The sequence below is a fragment of the Lagopus leucura genome, unplaced genomic scaffold (genome assembly GCF_019238085.1).
Source record: "Lagopus leucura isolate 7727_CA_CO unplaced genomic scaffold, USGS_WTPT01 Super-Scaffold_100004, whole genome shotgun sequence".
NCBI classification, from domain to species: Eukaryota; Metazoa; Chordata; class Aves; order Galliformes; family Phasianidae; genus Lagopus; species Lagopus leucura.
The window spans coordinates 25,507,341-25,529,469 of NW_024962264.1; the positions used below are offsets into that span (position 1 = coordinate 25,507,341).

General features: G+C 44.9%; 1 protein-coding gene across 3 annotated transcripts in view; it reads right to left on the reverse strand.

Moving 5' to 3' along the window:
• Window positions 1-22,129, reverse strand: part of AFF1 (AF4/FMR2 family member 1) — a 54,402-nt gene that overhangs the window by 15,344 nt on the left and 16,929 nt on the right. For all 3 annotated transcript variants that reach the window (XM_042870398.1, XM_042870397.1, XM_042870400.1), the window contains exons 2-10: window positions 18,580-18,700; window positions 17,303-18,208; window positions 8,347-8,391; window positions 7,554-7,640; window positions 7,000-7,036; window positions 6,559-6,610; window positions 1,972-2,026; window positions 1,804-1,841; window positions 1,180-1,339 (exon numbers count right to left, since the gene is read on the reverse strand). In XM_042870398.1, the coding sequence (XP_042726332.1) occupies window positions 1,180-1,339; window positions 1,804-1,841; window positions 1,972-2,026; window positions 6,559-6,610; window positions 7,000-7,036; window positions 7,554-7,640; window positions 8,347-8,391; window positions 17,303-18,208; window positions 18,580-18,700 (1,501 nt within the window). The remainder of the gene's footprint in view (window positions 1-1,179; window positions 1,340-1,803; window positions 1,842-1,971; window positions 2,027-6,558; window positions 6,611-6,999; window positions 7,037-7,553; window positions 7,641-8,346; window positions 8,392-17,302; window positions 18,209-18,579; window positions 18,701-22,129) is intronic.

Genomic DNA, 22,129 nt, shown 5'->3' on the forward strand with positions numbered 1-22,129 from the left:
CACCCTCACAGGGTTGTTCAGCCTTTTCAAACACAAAGGATAAGGAGACAATATTTTTTAAAAACAAAATACAAACAAGGAAATATTAACTATATTTCTTAAATTATTTTCTTTCATATGAAGAATTGGATCTAATAAAAACAAGCCATGAGCATTAAGTTGTTCCTTGTGCAAAACGGATCATGAGTTTGCTGAATAAAAAGGGATATAAAATGGTCAGTTCACAATAGCTAGGACTTCACTTGAGTGACAATAATCTAATAATGTAACATTATCAGGCACAGTTGGGTATGAGGAGGCAATATCTGTTTCTCTCATTGCAGAAGGCAAAGTCTGTAACTGAACTGCTTAAGTGTGAAGGGTGTTAGATGTGAGACATTAGAGTGCTCCTAAAGTAAAAGAAAGGAAAGTATGAGCTATAGAAGGCAGGGGGAATAAACGATGGAGCTTTTGGGCCTTGTGAGAATCCTTCAGAATGGCCAGCAAACTGCTTTACATAAGCTGTGGTCCATCAGATTGAACCATGCATTTCCCACTGGCCCAAGAATGTTCTTGAAGTGGAGGACTGTTTTAAACCATGGGACAGGAACACAGTTGCACCAGATTTTTAAAAGCTGCACGCTCTCAGTTATTATGCAACTTTGAGGCACTAAGCTCTATTTCCCTGCATTTCCAGGCTCAGAACATTACAGCCTCAGAAATGCCAGTGCAGCACTCTCTGAGCCAAACCCAACAGAAGCAAGGCTAAGCACATTCCTGCCCTTCCTGCAGGTCCTATCCCTTCTGCTGCCATCTGGGAGAAGCTGAGTCTGCCACTCACACGCAGGAACTGAAGAGGTGCAGCAGCAGCTTCCAGAAAAGGTACACCTCCAGAGATGGGCCCCAGGCACTGTGCCAAGCTTCAGTTCCCACCTGCAATTTGCTTGTGCCGCACAGGTGAAGGCGTAAATTCTCCAGCAACAGAGAAGGGGAGCACTTCAAGGTTAGGCACGTAAAAGTCTATTTATGCTATTACTGAGGGTTATTTGTTTGACAAACTCTGGCAGAGAAGCAAAAGGCAAGAGGAGTTTTTTGATGATGCAGCAGAGGTGTCACCGGGACACCTGAAGGATGACGGTATTTCAGGTCTGACAGCAGTGAGTCCACATTAAGCAGCCTCTACATTTACTTTGCATTCACCTCAGGAGCTGACACCTTTGGAGGGTCGTTGGCTTCACTGTCACTTGAGCTGCTCTCTGTCTCTGAAGAGTCTGAAGAGCTGTCTGAGTCACTGCTGCTCCCTGACTCTGTGCTGTTGGAATGTGCTGATGCCACGCTCTCGGGCTGGGACTGCAGGGCACTGCAAGGCCACCAGGAGACAAAATTAGAAAGCAGCACTCGTGAAGGTTACTTATTATATTGATATGGCAGTATCCAGAAATAAAACCTAAACCCCTTAGTTTGGCACTGGGAAGAAAGGTGAGAAGGCCAAAGGAAAACACAGCCATATTCACAGATAAAACATCAGAATAAAAAACCTCTGGAAATAATAAAACCTTCAACTTCCACTCACGGCAAAGGGAGAACAGCTGAGGGAATACAATTCAGGTTCAAAAGCAAAATCCAGCTTGCCTGGATTATTTATTTCCAATTTAAACTTTCTGTAAAGCCCCACACAACTGAAACCAAAGCTGAACAGCAGCTTCAGGCAGCTACAAACCAGAGCTTGTATGTAGAACAGAAAAAGGGACCCATTCCCACATGTACGAAAAAGCAAAGTTCTCCCCCCTCCTCCAAGCTAGCAGTTTGGGAACAAACATGTACCTTGGAGGATCAAGTGAAGAAGGTGGCTGTTCAACAACCTGTTTTGTTCAAAAAACAAATGGGAGAGGGGAAGGAAAGGTTAGCTTTAGGAGCTCAGAGCAACACGACAAGCTGTGATGATTTTATGGGATGTCTGTGTGCAGAGGGGATAAAACATCTAAAACTGACTTGGTCGTCACCACTCTCTTCACTATCACTGAGCTGCAGGTCCTCCTGGAGCACTCTGAAAGACAACCAGAAGAAACACATCAGCCAGGGCAGACACGTTTTCAAGCAGCAGACCCCGAGAGAAGACTCAGTTTGCACTTTCCTAAACAAACAGATCTCCCAAATCCTGTTTTACTTTTGGCATGCTCAAACTGCCAATCTTATGAGTACCAGAAAGAATGACAACAGGACTCCCAGCCTCAGGGCACTTTGCACTACTGGGCAAAGCATCACCGGGTGCATGCAGACAGCTGCTGAAGAAGCCCAGTTCTGGTACAGCAAGGGGCAGGTGAGATCTGGTCTACTGCTGCCAGAGGACAGAGCGGGATGCTGTGAGTGTTTCCAAACACACAACTGAGTTCTAGGGCTGCAACCAGTAACTGCTGCTTCTAATTTCACCAGTCAGTAGTTGGGTTGAAGGGGAACTTGGGCATTCTCTCAGAACTTTTCCAAGCAGCAGATTCAAACACCACAATGCAAAGCAAAGGCTGTATCTTTTCTTCAAACAAAAAGCTCCATCGTTAGTATCAGAGCTAATGGTAATTACACATAGACAACAAAGAGAGAACAGACTCCAGCAATTATTCTCAAGGCTTGTTATGTTAATGAATACTCTTGCTTCCTTTCAAAACTAGTAACAATTCCTCTGCTTCCAGCGCTTCAGGAGGGAATCCAGCCCCCCTGCGTAAAGCCACAGCATGGCAGTTTGTTATTTGCTGCTACTTGCAAACATTCTTGCTCGCACAGAAGGAAAAGCACCCACTTTCTAGGGCACGTCCAGCCCAGCTGGAGCACATGGGATGACGAAATCCTACAGGAAACTCCACACCTCTCTACAGCCACATACCAGTAGCTACAGCACATCAGTTTCCAACACGCCTGTGGCCCTGTCCACTCCTTCTAAAAGAAGACAAGTCCTTGACTTCTTCATGCTTGAACCTGAGTGACCTGGAACTGAATATCCACTAATGAGAACACCCCACGTCTTCAGTCTCAGTGGAAGACAATGCCCTAATACAGTCACAGGCTCCACTACTGAATTACATGCTTCCATCTTCCTGCATCACTGCCATTTGTTTGCACCATTAAACTGAAGAACTTCATCCATCCATTTCCAACTCTTACTAGTAATGCTGCCAGGTTAGATGTTTTTTTCTTCTTTTTTTTTTTTTTCCTTGGTGGAATTTGAGTGAGGGGCTGTCTCTCTTTTGAATCTTACACTTCCAAATTCTTGGTTTGGAAGATGAGAAAATGGGAACGCTTTCCTGTTTGTAAAGAAGTCTTTATTTAATTCTTCTTTTTTATTTACATCTTTGAACTCCATAGAACCTTGCTAGCTTAGGGTGCATTCTTATTTTGGTAGGATGTATGCTTTGGCACAGTTTCCTTCCAAAGATGCCAGGGCTGGCAGTGCTGGACACCATCTGTGGATGCTGTTGATACAGCAACTCTGTTTGATGCAGTTTACTTTCAAGTTACAAGACTCTCAAAACTCAAGAGTAGATGCAAAAACAAATGCCTGGGAGTCCAAACCATAAGGGAGAAACTGCATCCTCCTGTCCTTCTCTCCCCAAGCCCAGCAGACAAACTACAGATACTACAGCGCCAGCAGTGTAATGCGTTGCTGTTGTGTTTTATTTTTCCAGTTCATAGCTCTGTTGTTGAAACACGTCCATGCAGCTGCTACTGTACAGTTCAGAGAAAAAACCTGTCTCAAAAGGCTGTGTTTCTGCATGACACCCGTCTGAGTCAGACTGAGGCTGGGATGCACAGAGCAGGACAGCACGAAGAAACACCCAAGGTTTTTTGTGCCCACCAGCAGAGTCAGTCCCTTCTGCAGGGACTGCAACTACCCACAGACCCCACTTCTTCTGACCCACGCAGAAAAGGCTCCTTGTGCTGTGAGGGCTCTGCCTGCTGACACCTTCACAGAGCTACGAGCTTTCTTTGCTCAGGCATTTTGACTCTGCCTTCCCTCAGGGTTATCCTCCCTCCATCTCCCAGCCTCTAGAGCCTCATTTCTGCACACACCTCCCCTGCGGATCTCTTCTTGTAGTAAACACTGGAGGGAAGCAATAGAAGACACCAAGGTGGAAAACAACTCCCTGCATCCTGAAAGTGGTTTTCTGGTTTTTGGGTTGCTTTGCTTCAAGCGTCCACAGATGCATCTGGTCCACAGACGAATTTGCTTTAGAGATGAGAGATATCACAAGGAAGCACCACCTAGATAGTCTTTTACATCTGCCTTTTTTGCCTGAGCTGCTGTTAAGTTAAACAGAGAGTGCAAGAGCATTGCAACCACTGAAGTTCAATTCAGAATCAAGGAAGAACACTGCAGCTTTAAATGAGTCATACTTTTGCATGGACAGACAAAGCTAGTTTTCACAAAACAAAGTTTCAACAAATTGTCAAATAGCCTGGTTCAAGAAAATAAATCTGCTCTAATAATCATAATGTTTTAATTAGTTCAGCACTTGAAAGATGTCAAGTTCTCGCTTGCAGGACCAGCAGCTTATGTGCACACCATCAATCTCCCTGCAAATCTATTTAAAAAGAGCTCTTTTCCCCGGACAAGGGTGCTGAAACCAGAGCAGCTTTGCCAAACAGCTCCATTGAAGCAGGGGCTGCTCCCCCCCAGCTGACCACCACGCCAGGCTGGCAACTCCCCATTCCAGCATAGGCAGCTGTGAGTGCAAGGGCTGCATCCAACAATGAAAGCCATCTGGGAACCCAGGCCCCTCAGGGAGCTGAATGCTTAATTTGGGTACACAGATGCACAGAGGGATTTCAGCCTCTAATTAAGAGACACAAGCATCATTTCTGTTCAGCCTGCTACGCCGGGTAACACAAGCGATGCCGGGCAGCTGAGCTTTCAGTCACGTGGCTTTCGCAGAGCAAAGAAAGCCCTGTTGTGCAGAGAGCAACAAAAACAAAAAAGGAGGGCCATAGCAGTTGAAGGGAAAAATGTGGGTAGGTCCTTGGGCAAATCTCAATTCGCTCCCCTCTGGATGTAAATTGCTCTGCTGCTCTGGCTTGAATTGCCTTTGTAGGCAATAAAGCAGGTTAAGTGTGTCCGTGGTACATGAGAGCTGGCTCTGAGATGCTACAGACACTGCATTTAACAATGGACATCAGTGACCACAGCTTCTCTTCATCCTCTGAGGTGGGATGGTGAGGTGGGATAGGGTCTCTTCTTCCTAGCTGGCTCCAGAGGGCTTTGATTTGTCTTCCTTCAATGAAATCTCTAAGTGCAGAGACTCAAAAAGATGCTCCCAACTGTAAGCAGTAGGATGCTTCTGGCTGGGCTGACTGCTCAGGTCAGGAAGGCTTCCATGAAGAGCTTGAATGAGAAATCTCGAGGTGGGGAAATACTCCTCCTCTCATTTGTGCCCAGGCTTTTTTGTTGTTGTTGTTACTGATTTAGTTATTCATCATAAAGAAAAGTTTAAAAGGAAATTGGTTTAAGCTTTGTAGCCTGCAGCTTGCAGCCCTCCAACACCACAGCCTGAAGTCAAACGAGCTCTGTATTATCACCGAACTGACAGGCGTTCAATGGTTGCACACAGACAACTCAGCCTCCTATTGGAGATGTGGAATGGTTTCTGCTATTCAGGGCTCAGGACCCAAAAATGCTGCCATCTGGCCAGCTTAATCCCAAAGGACTGAAAGTCAGACTGCACAAAACTACTGTCAAGAAATTCCTGTAATTAACCTAATTAGTAGATAACCACTTTAACCCACCGGAACAGCTCCAAGTTGTCTTTCTGCTATTACAAATCTTTTCCACTGGCTTAAATAATTGCATTGAAGCAACAGATGAAATCAGTTGGCACTCCTTCCCTGCTTTCGCAAAACTGTGATTATGCATAAACTTTTACAAATTCAAATTCTACAAAACCTTCTGCTCAGAGGAATCATAGAATGACAGGGAAAAGAAATACAGAAAGAGAGAAGAAATAAGTAAATATAGAAAAGGTACAGGAATTTCATATCCATCCCACTATAGAGAATGTAAACTGAGGTTTTTAGAAACTTTGCATGAAAGGTTTTATTTTTGTTGTTATTGTTGTTTTTTGTTTTAATTAAAACAACTGAAGTACAACACAGCTTAGGGAACTTTTCCCTGGCAGTTGAAGAAAATTAGACCACGGGATCTCTTCAAAATATCACCTCAAGCGTTCACAAATTCCATCCCATTGCTTTACGAACCCTCACAAACTTCCCAATGCTATGCAAAATGGATCAGCTTCACTTTGTTTCCTTTGCAATCTGCATCAGTTTAACACATTACTAACACACACACAGTATGTGATGATATTAAGTAGCCAGAAATCAACAGAGCAAAACCTCTCCACTTGGTGCATTCATACTTGTGTGGTTTGAGTTTGTTTGTTGTAAATTCACTCAGTTTAAATTTTCTGAGAAAAACCAAACTGATAAAAACTTTAATCTTCAGCAACACCAAGCAAGCCAAATTTTAATTCTTTACAGATTCTTTCAAGTAACTGCAGAGTAGAGCATGGGAACTGAGTCTGGTTGGTTACTTACGATATTGTTGGATGAGAACTAGGCAACGTTTTGGAAGGTGCGTCATACTGCTCTGTAAATCAAAAACGAAGCGGTTGGTTTTGCTTGCCCCATGTGAACCATATTTTACTTTATGGGCTTTGGGTGTCAGATTAGAAAGTCACTCTCTTCCAGGGTGTAATCATTCGCCAGTGGGATTATTCACCACCCCAAATAGGATTTCCTAACAGAATTCCTAACAGGACAGTTTGTTCTCTGCCGAACTGCTGCCTTAATTTCCGAGTAAGTAATGGACACAATCTCCTAAGCACTATCTAAATTCCTTAGTATTCAGCCAAGCCCAGGAAACTGTGCTTCTTAATCAAGGTGAACATCTGATACTCTCCCCAGTGTTTAACACAGCACACAAAGCTATCTGCCAGTTCATACGTATCACTGCATGCTATTTGGACTTCTACTTACTGTGATTCTGTGCTACAGATGTGATATGCTGCGATTCCTGGAAAGAAAGCGAAAAGTTGAGAATAAAACAAGCAGATTTCTCTTAACAGCTACATATCAGTGATTATAAAAGCCTGCCTTGCCAAAGTTTGCCTTTGAGTTGCCTATGAGTTTCAGCTGCTTTGACGTAGTTCAGCTTTGACAAACTGCCATGTGTTGCTGCCAATCAGGAATGTGCTACTGGCACCTTCACGGTGTGTGCCTTTATGAAGAAATATAGAACATTTTAGCAGAGCTGCCAAATATTTCTGTTTAATGCAGGCATCAAATATTTTTGTTGAAAACAAAGACAAAACCTTTTTTTGTGTTGCGACAGAGACATGATGCTGAACATGTTTCTGCACAGCAGTCACAACTAGAGCCGTTGTGCTTTAATTCATCTGACTTCTACAGAAGAGAATCTCTCCTGTCAGCCTTTATCTATGAAAGGCAGATAAAAATCAGATGGAAACATATGCCAGAGCTAGGAAACCCCCCTAATTTATCAAAAGATCTGGAAAAAGGGGCTGATTTACCTTTGTTGGAAAGGGGAATTTGGAGGGCTCCGCAGCACTTGGCGTGTGAATAGCTGTCAAGAGAGGTGGCCATGAGTGTGTCATTTCCTGGAAAGAGATGGAAAAAAGCAAAATGCAGTATTTCCATTGATACACGCAGGTGAATTCTTAAGCTTAAGACTTGCATGGCTCTACCTGAAGTCCCCATGGACACTGGAGATGGTGTGGTGTGGTGAGAAGCCCTCCTTCGGGCAGAGCACCCACCCCAGAGAGGGCTCACTCCCGGCAAGCACACCTGCATAGCCCAAGCTGCACCACACAGTTTGCCTCAGGGCTTGAAAGAAAATGTGTGTGGGGAGCATGTCTGTGCAAAGTGCATTTTGTACTTTTGGCAGCAAGTACATTAACCGCAGTGTTAAAATCTCTATTGGGCTGGAATTTGCAGATGCCTTTTTTTCCATCAAGGCACAATTAAGAAAGCTCAGAAGTGTCTCCAGGTTCCTTATCAATCAGGAATAGAGTAAGGCACGAAAATTTATAGGGAAATAAACCCACACTGCTCCCTTTGGCTGCACCAAGCTGCAGTAGGTGACACATCCCTGGGATGCACCAAGCTGCATGACATTACAAGCAGGAAGCCCAGTGCCGCACCTCCAGCTGTACCCAGAGTTGGTGGCTTTGACTCTCTGCGGCAGACCCAGAGACCCACTTCTTCTGGCTAATAAACTGAAGCACAGCAGGATTTCTGTTTAAAGTATTTTAATGTGGGAAAAACAGAGTTAAGCGTGGAGACCTGGTATTTCAGAGCACTGACCTTCAAAATTTCTTCAACGCACTGGCTATCACTGGGCAAAGTTTGCTACAACAGAAAAGAGGGAAGAAGAATGAGTTTAAGACATGCACTCATCATATGTTTGCTCACCACTGATTATATAAACATGAAAACCCATTAAAAAAAACACAGGTAAAAAGTAAGAGGTTACCAGAAGGATCAGCCACTAAGATTGCCTGCATTCTGTGACTTGCCTCCTTATTTCTGTGCACTCATGTGCCCTCAGCCAACAAAGAAATGAAAGCCCTAAGCTTGAGAAAGCACACTTGAAGACCACTTGTAAGTGGTCTTTGAGTGGAGACACTGTGCACCAGACCCTTGACTCCTATGAATATCACAGAATCATAGAATTGAAACATCAAACAGCTAGGACTGGGAGGGACCCCAAGGATTACCAGGTTCCGAGCTCCTTGCCACAGCCAGGGTTGCCAACCACCACATCTGGTACTAGATCAGGTTGCCCAGGGCCCCATCCAACCTTCTGATGGAGCCCAGGATACCATTGGCCTTCTAGGCTGCCAGAGCACACTGCAGGCTTGCTTTAAGATTTTCATCTACCAGGACCCCTAAGTCCTTCTCAGCAGGGCTACTCTCAAGAAGTTCTTCACACAGACTGTGTACATATGTGGGACTACCTTGACCAAGTGCAAAACCTTACACTTTACTTTGTTGAGCCTCATTAGGTTCATATGGGCCCATCTACCAAGTTTATCTAGGTCCCTCCGGATGGCATTCCATCCTTCTGTCATTTGAAATTATAACAGCAAAAGCAATTCAGCTGTAATGCTGCACTTCAGAGGAACGCCTTGGAACCACCACCAAATAGGCATTCATTATGTTTCTTTGTTTCCTAACTTTGCCACTGCAGAAAAGTTCACCAATATTAATGCTAAAAAAAAATACCACTGGGTTCCCATTTAGAGCTGCTTCCCAATTAACATTGTATTTTAATACAAATATTGATCCTCACATTTATTTTTGCATGACAACCACAACGGCTTTCACCAATGCAGTGAGGAACACCAGACACCAGGGTTATCCTCCGAGGGTGCTCTCATGTTCTGTATCACAAAACAGGCTGGAATGCATCCATCAGCTCTCAGCAGAGCATGCTCTGGAAGCCTGTGTGATTTTGCAGAACACAAAGGGAAAGCATTGCTATCACAACTGCAGCAGTAGAAAAAAGACCCCTGCAAACCACAGGAGAATGGATGGCACATGGGAACCACTGCAGCCGGCAAGGAGCAAAGAAAAGCAACCAGGCTGCAGCAAGTAAAAGGAGCACAGGAAGGCTGCTAAAACACGATTTGCCTCTCCTTCCTTACAAATTGAGGAATTGTTATTGTTTTTTTGTGTTTTGTTTGTTTGCTTTTTTTTTTTTTTTTTTTTACAAAATTACTGGAATTCTTAAAAAAAAAAAGAAGAATTTGATCTAAAAGTTGCTGAGATGATTAAGTCTTTGCACAATTTCCTTAAGCTACAAATTAAGTTGTGGCAAGTCAAACCAAAGATTATGCAGAGATTGAGAAATGAGCTGGATTTTAAGGACGCAAACACCTCTTTCCCAACTGCAGGATGGGAATACTTGCATAGACTGACATTTTCCTTGATGCTACTAACATGCAGAGCCCAAAACCATTTATGTGAGGTACTGCCCACTGCGGTGCTACACGACCAGTTTGCGTGTGGTCTGTCTGCAATCTCAGCACCTGGCACCCCTATGCTCAGTGCACAACACTCAGCAGTATTCCTGTTTGCATGTCTGGAGGAAGTAACACGTTCTCTAAAGATGTTTCATGCTTTTCTCACTCAGAGATGGGTTCTTTTCCTAAAGCAAAATCAAACAAAGTCATGCAGTGTAAACACGTACTGTGCAAAATCTCATTCACAATCATGGGTAGGAATGTTCTGTTGGGGTTAATAAACATATATGCTGAAGTACTGTATCAATTACAAGGCTATACCAAAATGACCAGATGTTGAAGCTGAATAAAGAAGCACTTTGGAAATTCAAATGATGGGGTACATATTTCAGAAGTTTTCAATTTCTCAGTAGCCCCAGCTTTAATTGCTAATATTATTCAACCATTTAAGATTATGGTTTGCTCAGAGTCTGCAGGAATTAGGCTCTTAAAGGCAAATCAATTCTTTGCAAATAAATTCTACTTACTAAGATCAAAGTCAAGCATAGCAATTCTTCTTCTTAAAAACAGATGGTCCCATTATGATATTTGTTACCAATAACAGTGAGTACAAAGGATTCACACAGAGGGTGATAAAGCACTGGAACAGGTTGCCCAAGGAGGTTGTGGATGCCCCATTCCTGGAGGCAATCAAAGCCAGGTTGGGCAGCCTGGTCTAGTGGTTGGTGACCCTGCACATGGCAAGGGGGTTGAAACTAGATGATCACTGTGGTCCTTTTCAACCCAGGCCATTCTATGATTCTGTGATGCACTGCAGTACTCAAGTGAAGTACTTTCAAAATGAAAGCACTGATCGCCACTTTGAGAACAGAGCTTCCCAGACCTCCTCTCTTCACCATGCCATTCCTGACCACTCCTGTTTATCTGAGAACACTCAGTGCTAGAGTCACAGCCCCTGGGGCACTCGTAGGAGGAAGCAGCTTCCAAGTCGCACAGGAGCTGCAGCCATTGAGCATGCTTTTGATGTCAACATTATTTTAGCACTAGTGTGGTTTCTCTTGCATGACAACAGTAATTTTGTATGCATGTTTCCTTCACAAACCCTCTGCTGTCAGCCTGAGAAATTATTTGACTGTCAATTCTGATCTTCATCTGAGTTCAGTGAGGAGGCAAGAGAACAGAACTGTACTTGTTAGGATCACTCTTAACTGAGAAAGTCTAGTCTTTTTAAACCTTAAGGGAAATGCAAGAAATATTTCCAAATGCTTCTAAGCTGAGGAACTAAACCTGTGGAAAAAAACCCAGCAGGACAGCTTTTCACTTGTGAAGACAACTTTTCCTACTGTCTTACAACTGATTACATGCAAAAAGAGTGGCTCTAGATCTGATGCTCTGAAAGTGAGAGCAGAGTGCTTCATGAGTAGCTGTGTCACTGTACATCACACACACACTTTGATGCAAAGCAGCATCCCTGGGCTGGATATCAGACACATACCATACCTCAGGGCTGCAGCCAGCTGTGCCCAAAGCTCCTCAGCCACTCCTCTAGCGCATCCTTAAACGCCCTGCTACAAAACCACTGCTCTCAAGGCTCAGTCTTTACTTCCAGCTATAAAAGCAGTGCCAAAGGCCCTGCTCCTGGGGTCTGGTATCATGATGTGACACACACCAACCGTGTTTATTCCTGCTGCCAACAGCTGTGTGCTTGGCAAAGGTTTTCTGTGGCCATACAGCCACAAGGAAAAGCTCTCTCATTAAAACGCTGTTGGTGGAGAAACTGATTTTCTAAACTTAACTCTTCAGATAAGGAAAAAGCGTTGCTATGTGGTCACTATTCAAGCAGCCAAAGAGAAAGAATGATTGCCTGAAAAGCTGAAATAATCAATTAGGTATAATTTATTGCTGAAGTAATAAACATTTGTCATGGAGAGGATGAAAATTGGCTGCAAAAGCTTGGGAAGGAGGGAGATACTGATACTGAGGGAAAATTCAGTCAACTACCTCTTTAGAACTCAGTCAGAATGAAACATGAGACTTGACACTCTGAAGCACAGAACACTAAGCTGCATGGTACAGCACAGCAAGAACACCACTACTTTCTGGATGTTATTTCAGAAATTGACACACTGGTAGAGTCATACTTTAAAAACAGTGCAGCACACCCTACTGGGTAATACCAGGATGATGCTACGTGGCTGTCCCAACTGCCCTCTGAAGTCACTCATCACTCTGACCACGCTCATCACAAACCAGAGCTGACTCACACTTTATTGTAGTCATTCCTTGCTGCTGTACAGGGCAAGGGCATGAGAACTGCTGTGGTGCCAGGAGGAAAGAGCAGTACCAGCAGGCTGCTAGAGCATGCATCACTGTGCTGACACAGGAGACACCCACAGAGTATCCCTGAGCTACAAAATGCCCTTCACCTGAGTTCACCAGAGTCCACAAAGAGCAATAAAAGGTGAAGCATGATAACCACTCCCCTCCACTTCCACAGCATTAGGAATCAGAGCAAAACCAGAAAGTTGCTCAGATCAGTGTTAGGAGAGTATTAAGGTGATGCCCAACATAGGAAAAGAAATCTGGAAGAAAATGCATCTCTTGAATAAGATACCATCAAAGTACTCAAACAAGGCCAATTCTCTCTCTCCAGCAGCACTGGGGACAGCAGGCTGACCCCTGCCTGCCCCCTGGCCTCTGGCCCCCATGCCAGTAGTGCATGACCCATTTCCCTTGTCTCATGATAAGCTCTCTGTCCCCAGCAGCCCCCTAGAGAGTGCAGATGGGGTGCCCACAGTCCGCAGCCAGAAGTGAGGTCTCTGTAATCACCAGCTCAGCACTTACCTCTGTTAGCATCGCTCACCGCCTTCCTACATGGCAAGGGAGATTTCCTGTTTTCACACCCCCCCCCATCGGCCCCAATTGGTGTCAGGAGGTTGCGGTGTCTTTTGTGCTGGTGGTGGCCCTGCCAGGAAAGAACTTTTAATCTCTTCCCTCGCGCCGAGCCGTGAGCGCAGTGACGCTCCCAGGTACAGCTCCCTTGGCTCCTCTCCGAAAAACGCTCTCTCAAGCACACGGTTGCTTAGCAATATTTGCCTTCCCCCTGTACAGTTCCAACTGGCAACTTCTGTCCCTTTGGTACTTTGCACCAGGGCAAGAAACAGCGCGGAGAGTTCTGAAATCCACATCAGGTTGGTTGGCAGAAGGTGTTCCGTGTGAGCTGCTGCAGCTGCTTTGGCGTGGGGCTGCTGGTTTGTTTCCAGCCTGGGTTAAACACATTGCTTCTTCCAAAGAGGAGGCACACAAGGGAAAAATGTCTTTTGCCTCCAGTGGGACCCACCTATTAAATCAAGCACAACGAGTTGCTTTTTTTGTTTACGTTATTCAAGCTGCATGCTTTGGCTCAGTTGAAAGAAAAGAAAAAAAAAAACACACAAAAAAAACAAAATAACACTGCCATATAATTTTCCCCTGTCCACTGGGATTGGGTTTGATTCCTCCTAACATACTTTAAGTGCATCAGGTGAGAGAAAAAAAGGGGTTCCAGAACCTCTTAGTGCACCTGAAGCATAAAAGCTGCCCACAACGTTGCACTCAAACTCTGTCTGACGCAAAATGCTTGCAGCTGCCTGGGGAATGCTGGTTGGGATCAGCACCTCTGCCAGATCAGCAGTGCAGCTGGGGATGCTAGACCACACCAGGAGAAAAAAGAAACACAATTCACATGAGATCAGAAAAAGCAGTAACTGCTTTCAACTCAGAGAGCCACAGAGGACTGCAAAGAACATGTGGGATCGCAGCAGCAAGCAAAGTCCTGCGGTTCCCTCTTCCAAAGATGTGGTACACACCTTCAAGCACCACAGGGCCCAGCACAAGAGAATGGTGACATCGAACTTCCATTCCTTCTAACCAAGCTGGGCAAATTGCTTGTCACGCCTGAGAGCAAGCATCAGCCCAGATCCAGCTGCCTGATGCCCTGTAATATATCCCAAAGATGCACACTCCCCCCAGTTCCTAAGAGACGCTTGTAGCGGGATGGCTACTGATACAATTCTTCAATAAGCCACAAATTAAAGCTACCTCTGGTTGGCTGTGAAGTCATCCTGCCGGAATACCTGGCTGTCACAAGCTCTCAGCCTTTCCAGATCGCCCTTTTTCACATTACTGTTTACAACACTGAGCAGTGACGCTCACACAAACAGCACAGAGTGCCTCTCGTTACAAGCCACAAACCTGCACAGAAGGAACCCAAGCTTTCACCTGTTGCTTTTCCTCACAGCAATTCCCTCTTTGAGATGCTGCTATGTAGCCACCACTGCAGTCCCTGTTCCCCAGCAGCCGGCAGCTCATTTCCCCTTGCAGGCCTTCTGCCCTAACGAGCTGCCTGGCAAAACACAGCAGCTAATGCAGCTGCAGCACTCAGCCACAGTTAGCCATGGTTATTTCCATCCCCATGCTAACTTTTTAATAGATAGTTCTATGCAATCAGCTCCCTTCACTGAATTGTTGCTTTCCTAAAGTTGCAATCAAAGCAGCTGCTATCTGTGTACAAAGGCGCAAGCAATGACAGCAATGGTTAATCCTTTCCAGCAGAAGATGGGACTTGCCTGTAGGAGCCAAAAATAATTCTTCAGAGGTAGGATATGGGCACACAGCCTGTAATATCAGAGTTCTAATCCTCTTTTGAGTCGTGCCAATGCAAGGGTTACAAACAGGGAAACCGAAGGAGCCATGTTGCTCAAGACACACTTGATTGTAACCCCAGGTTCCCACCAAGTGCTAACGCTTCCTACTAGAGTGTGTGCTTTAACTGGGAGAGGCTGAGCGTATGTCCCAGTCCACACAGTGCTGCTGTCCTGCAGTTAAGAGATCCTGGCCAAGTGCCCAGGAGAAATGTGGAAAGTGAAGCTGTCCTCACATTATCTTTGTGTCATATATACACTTCTCCGCTTTCTACGGGACAGCTGGAGCTTTACTGAGCAGCTTATCAACCATACTGCTTTCCCGGAGTATTACCTTGTGCCCTAGATCACAATAATAACACCACCCTTTCAGGACACGCTTCATTTTATTTTGATCTCCCTCCCCTAGTGCTGCATCTGAATGTATTCATTCACTCTTTATAAACTGTGCATTAGTCCACATTGTACAGATGGAGGTTTGGAGATTTTAATCACAATCACAACTGCAGGTATGCATTTTACTGCTTAACAAGAGCATTCCTTGCTCCCAGGGCCTTAAGTTGAGAATCCAGGAATAACAACAGTCATTCATGTTTGACCCCCTGTTTTGTAGCTGTGAATCAACATAAAGACAAATTAATGCAATGCTTGGGAAGCAAGGAAACCCTTCTTGAATCCCATCCAACACCTCTGACCATGAAGTGGGTGGTGGGGAAACACTTAACTTTATGGTGCAAAACAAATAAACAAACAGAAGCAAACAAACCAAAAAAAGGGGAGAGAAATCAACCTCATTTGCTAAGCGAGTTGCTTCTCAATTTACTTCTCACTTCATAGGTGAAAGAGTCATCCTGTGATGTTTCATTATAAGGGACAAAAGGAGCTACCTACCAACATTAATAAAACTGTCAGGAAAAAAAAAGTCCAGCGCTGCACATTTGTTTAGACTCTATGCCCTTAAGAATGCTTCAGGATTTACCAACACTGTCTCTCATAGAAGCCTTGCTGATTCCTGGCCCTGCCATCAAGCCTATTTCCTTTATGACACCACTGTCTTTGTAAAAGGAAGTAATAGGAAGGGGACAAAGACCGAATGTAAGGTTTTTTATTCAGACAAGAGGGGAATGTTGAGTTTCTGTATGTGAATGCAAACCGAGTCACTGCTGTTATCTGCTGTGGATTCACCTGCCCTGCAGTGGATCTGCTCATCCTTCAGATAGAAAGGCTCAACTCCTCAGTGCTGCCAGGAGCAGGAGCTGCCCAAAATGAATCCACAACTGCAGGTGATAGATGCCTTTGAAATTCAATTAACCACAAAACACATGCTAGAAGACACGGCTTTCCTAAACATGTCAAAGGACATCACAGGGAAGAAGCTGCTTCCTAAAAGCAAACAGGCCACCCTCTCACCCCTGCCACCCATCTCACACCGCGCATCCAGCACAGAGCTTATCCAGGTACCCAACCACGTAAATGAAATTGGAATTAGAGTTTTGTCTAGCACAGAATCATTCCCCGCATTAGTTTCAATTCCCTTTCTATGGTGCCCTTCTTAGGCCACAGACCAACAGCACTTCTGCCTCATTAGGGTGCAGGATTTCTGACATGGATTGAGCTCCAGAGATATGTGTTTAATGGAAAGTGAGTGGAAAGAAGGTCACTGAGCAGACAGCATCATCGCCAAAGCCGCCCCATCTTAGCTTAGATTACTGCAGATGCACACACAAGGTAACAAAGAGATCAACTGGATGGGAAAAAAGATAAGACGGATGTAGAAATGGAGCCAAGAGAGCTGAGAGAGAACAAGAAGTCTCATTTCTGACAAATAAGCATTTTTTTTTCTCTGAAGAAAAAAATAAACACACTAAAAAAACAGGCTTTAAAAGTACAGTTATAAAGCGAGTTTCTGCTTTTAAACTTTTGGGTAATGAGGAATGGGTAATGAAGAAGATAAGGCTCCACGTTGCTTTACTACCCTACCCCCCTAGGAGTAAAACATCTGGTCAAGCAAATAACGAACTTCAGAACACACTGCTCTTCCCATTTTGAGTTACGATATGTTATGCCAAATCAACATTAGAGCAAATACTGTCTCTCAGCATGAAACTATTTTCACAACTTCTTGACATTATTACATTACCAGCTTCCTGTTTTTCCACATGAAACTGCCTACAGCTATTCGCAGCTGATCAAAACATCTTCCAACACACTTTACCAGGAAAAGCAGACGGCATCCACCCTATTCCTTTATATTAGAAAGTCAAAATGCAATTCTAAAAGTACCTCCATAGGTCTCCTCACCCAAACATCTCAGAAATCAGCACTGGGAGATCCACGTGTCACAGGACACAGAGAAGCCTAAGGATGAGCACAGTAACACTCCCCAAATCATGCATAACAATGCTGTTTTATAAAACTTGACGTACCAGCAAAGGAGGTCTCTCTCTTCCTTGTCCCATCCAGGAGAAAACCAAGCAGAATCCTACCTTAAAATGCACCTTCTAGACATAACATGCACAGCCGCCAGTGCTTCAGCAGCCTCTGTTATTCAATGCCCTGCTTTCCCACAGCTGAATCCTGCCAGCAACAAAGCCCTCTGACAGTCGCACTCACCTCAATGGGCTCAGAAGAGATGTTCAATTTGGATAACTTGACCTTGGTGTTTGCCTTCAAATCTGAGATGTTTTCATATGGTTCACCGTGGTATTCCTCCAGCAGAGGCTTGAGATCAGGTGACTCCACCGGAGCCTGCTCTTGGCCATCCATTGGTCTGACATAGGCAGTTGGTTTCTGCTGCATTGCACTGGTTTTTGATGGCAAAGGTGGGGGAAAGGGTTGAGAGGAAGGCTGAGTGGTGCCAGCCAAGATAACGGCTGAGTTGTCCTGACTTTTATTCTCCCGTGAGCCCACCGCTCGGCCCTGAGGTGATTGAGTGTAGGCTGGCCCATGACCTTTGCTGCTGTTCTGTGACTTGGAATTAGTGTGCTGGATGGAATGTAGAGGTGACAGGGGTGCCACTGGAGAAGACAAAGATGGCAGCAACGGGGAAAGCTCCAAAAGAGTGGCCTGAGGTTCAGAAGCACGACCTCCACCACCAGAATGCCTGTCAGTTCTGTTGTGGTGAGAACTGGCATGACTGTCCAGCCTGCCACGCTTGTGTTCCTGACCTTGGCTCCAGCTGCTGGACGAGCTGTGACTCTTGGCATGCCAGCCTGGAGCTGGTCCTGTTCCTGGTTGTGCCTTTTGGTGGGGAGCGTAGTGGCCTGGGCGGGGAGGAGCAATGACCGGAGGTCCCATGTGTGGATAGTGGCTTGCATGGTGGAATGAAGATGATAATGTACGGCTGGTCTTTTCAGGGAAGGATGGGCGATTGGGCTTTCTCTGTGGGATCTGAGGAACGTCGCACTCTGGTATCCCTATGAGATTCTGATGGCACCTGTCATTAATAAGGTCCTGCAAGTCATCATAATTGCCCAGCATATTCTGAATACGGCTTGACAACTCATCTTCTTTATTAGTCTGAAACAGAAAAACAGAGTGGGAAATCTGAAAAGCACAGAAAAAACCAATCCCTTAGATCCAGCTCAAGAAGAGATACCCTCTGAGATCTTATTTTAATCATCACAAGTTAAGCTATCAAGGTCAACTTGTTCCTGCAGGCAGCCTCTGCAAAGCAGATCTTGCTGCTCTTATCAGTATTACTCCCTGGAGCAGATGCTGAAGGCACACCTGTTTTCAACCACAGCTGTAAACATGAGAACTCTCCCACCAAATCCCAGACTTCAGGAGACCCCCAAAAGAACCTGCCCAACCAGAAGCCCAATTTTAAGTGCACACACTATTATCCCCAGGTGAGCAGATGGGACCACCATGCAGCCCCCCACCACTACCTTGTACGGCTCAGGAAAGAGTGGGGTGTTCTCAGGGAACTTGTCTTGCTCCTGCAGAGCCTCCTGATTCCGCCTCTGTCTCTCCTGTATACGCAGCAAGTTTCTGTCCTCATTGTACAAGCTTTAGGAAAGAGAATGAAAGAGTGGTTAATGTTTCACAGCAGTCTTATCAATGAATATCCGCTTTGTGCGGAACCTTTTGTTTTCAGGCAACACATCCAGCACAGCATCTTGAAATGCACAGGTTGGTTACAGGCAATAAATTGGTCACGCCTAGTATTTGCAATACTGCAACACCATGTAACATACAACATACACAATGTATCCTTCTCACAGATTTCCACTGCCAACACCATTTACCAAGAAAGGTGGGAAGAAGGTAAAAATAATCATCCATTTAATAGTGAAAAGCAATCTGAGAAGTATTACTCATTACTTCAGTTCTTCACTTGGCAGAAAAATCAATTTCAGAGTTTGAACTTTACCAACTTGAGAAACTGACTTGAAAACCCCCACATGGGTACTCAATGCTTAATTAGGAAACCATGCAGTTGCATTTAAAGTCATCACATAATCATGCTTAAAGAGAGGGTCTCAGGAATTTGGAAAACCCAACATAGGAGCACTCCAGTCTTCCTGAACCACAGACACTCCCCTCACTTTACCAGCCTTATATCAAAACAGCAATAAAGCTGTCTCATACACACAGCAGGAAGACTCCATGGAAAACCAGACATTGCAAGCTGCATTTCTGCAAGAGGCAGTATGGTGGTGAAGAAGAGAAATGCCCGTGTCTGCATACTTTGCCAATGAGATTTGTCTTCCCAGGTATCTATAAATGTTAGAGCAGTGGATCTCCTTACTTTGCAACTGTGCCTCACAGCAGAGCTTCATCTTGCAATGTCAGGTTTTCCATGGAGTCTTCCTGCTGTATGTGTGAGACATGGATTGTGGAGACATGGACATGTGAAACCTTCTTAGTTTGACTTCTGATGTGTCCCAGTCTGGCAAGGAATCATCGCATCTTGCCCACACTGATGCCTCCCCAGCCATCACACGCTGTCAAATACTCAAAATTCAGTTGTCCCCAGAGAATAGGTCTGACTGCTGCGGTGTGGTTTTCCTGACTCCGAGAGAGCTCTGAAAATCATGCTGCCGAGTGGGAAATTTCCATAAATGGAACTGCAGCAAGGAGGTACTTATTCTACTGAGACAGATAAACATATTTAGGGGTTAAACTATGCACATTTAAAATAGTTTCCAACTTTGCTGGTGCTGGACTGTTCCCAAACACAGCAAAACCAGAAGCTTCCAGTAAGCACTACTCTTCTGAAAACAATGCAAGTTAAAAAACAAAAAGGAATCACACATCACTGGTTCGGTAAACACACAACCTATCTGCTAAAAACAATATGCAAGAGAAACATCTCCTCTGTGCATCTGATGGCATCTAGCAAGTAAAAAAAAAAAGTCCTACGTATCATTAATTTGCTGCACAGCTGCCTTATGAGTGCTGGCAGATACGCAACATATCAACTGCAGAAGACAACAAATTAGGAAGACTGATAGGGGGAGCTAGAAGAAATTGTGGCTACATCCACTACTCGAAATTGTGTGCAAGCGATTTCTTAAACAAATGCATTTTGTGTTGACAGTATTTTCTAAACGTTTCTGTCTGAGTTATCTGGAAAATTTTTACTGAGTGAAACATCACCTTCCAAGCATTCCAGGAAGTAGAAAAAGATTCTGTAAATATTCTTCATATAAACTCACAGAAATTCCCTTCAGAGCAAACATGGAAAAGCCCCAGAAGATGATCTAACAGCTAAGACATTGTCTGCTAGCACAAAGTGGACCTCTGAAACCCCCCCTGTACACATCATGAGATTACGGCCGCATTTCGGGACACGGACACCAACTGCAGAGCACATTTGTTAGATGAGCAGGACTTGACCTGGAGGCAGCTCCTCTTTCCCCCAGCTCACTTCCCATGTAGTTGCAGAAGGTAAGGCAATGGGGAAGTCAGACACCTCATCCCACATTTGCTGGCTTCCCTTGCAGGTTGCACAGCTCTCCTGCACGAATAGCTCTCTTTCACTGCCCTAACTTTTGCAAGTGGAAGCCAGCACCCTGCACTGGCTACCAGCAATGCTCAGCTCCATGACAAAGACCCAACAGGAACATGCAGTTCCCAAAGTCCCTCCCCATCCCAGCCACACCAGTGGCAAGAAATACAATTACAATGCACTCCTCTTCCTGATGATCCAAGCAGAGATTTGCTGCCACCTGGAATCAGGCCTGGAAGCGCTTGCACACAATGCATGTTCGCTCATTCTGGCCACATGCCACATAGTTTTGTTTCATCACACACACACACCTCCCAGGGAAAATAGCAGAGACACCTTTTGGACATAATCCCATCTCAGGCTGCCATTTCTTTCACCTCCTTTAGCACCAGCCATTCTCCCAGCCAAGCTTTCCTCTGGCAGCTCTCAGCCACCATTTTCATCATTGTGCAGGCAGCACAGAGAGGAAATCAGCAAAAATAAAGGGTATCTGCTTTATTTGCAACGTGACAGCAGTACACAGAGCTAAGCTCCTTCCCTCTCTTCATGCCTCCTGATAGGCATTTTGACTCAGGTTGCCCTGTGGCTATTTCTGTCTTGGTCCACAAGTAAATATCGAGCAATCTGTCATTCACATGCTTGGTTTTGTTTGTTTTCTCCCAGTACTTATTGAGCTTCTGACAGCGCTGACCGGACTAGAGGATACACAGATATTGCACTACCTTTCCCCAAGCACATTTTGCTGATAAACTTAATTGCATCTCCAATCCAGGCCTCCTGCCATGGGTCGCTGAGCTGGCACAGCTCTGTGCTGAAAAAGAGCTGCTTAAAATATGCATCTAAACAATACAAAAGGACAAAAGCAGCAGATGCTACATCTTGTTTCACCTCCCCAGGTGAGAGATTGCTCACCTCTTTTGGCTGGACGGGAAGATGGAAGAGCCACAAAGTCAAGAGAACGCCTCATGGGGAGTGTTTTCACAGCTAAAAGAGTAATTCCTCTCCTCCCAACAGGCCTACTCCAGACCACAACAATCTCAGTTACCTTTAAAAGCCTCTAAAGTCACTACTAGAGCACAAAACATCTCTTTACCATCTGTTTTATTGTTCAGTGAGGTACCTGCAGCAGTAATTGAAAACCTGAGATGGAAAGAACAAAAGATCACACCACTATCACCAGCAAATTAAGAGTGAAAAGAGTGATAATCCCTGAACACCGGTACCAGTGCGTGTGTATTTCCCTGGCTGGCAGATTGCTGAGATTCTGAATCACTTCACAGCTGGGCCCTGCTGCAGAACAAACAAGTGGAAATTCTGATCAAATTCTGTTCCAAATTGCAGAGGAAGCTGAGCCAAACCCACTGAAAATGGGCAAAAATATTCTAATTGGCTTCAAGGGATCTCAAGTCAGGCAATGGGCAAGTATTCTTCAGCTATGTGAAACAAAACTGACCTTGGGTACACGCAAGCAAAGCATCCTCCAC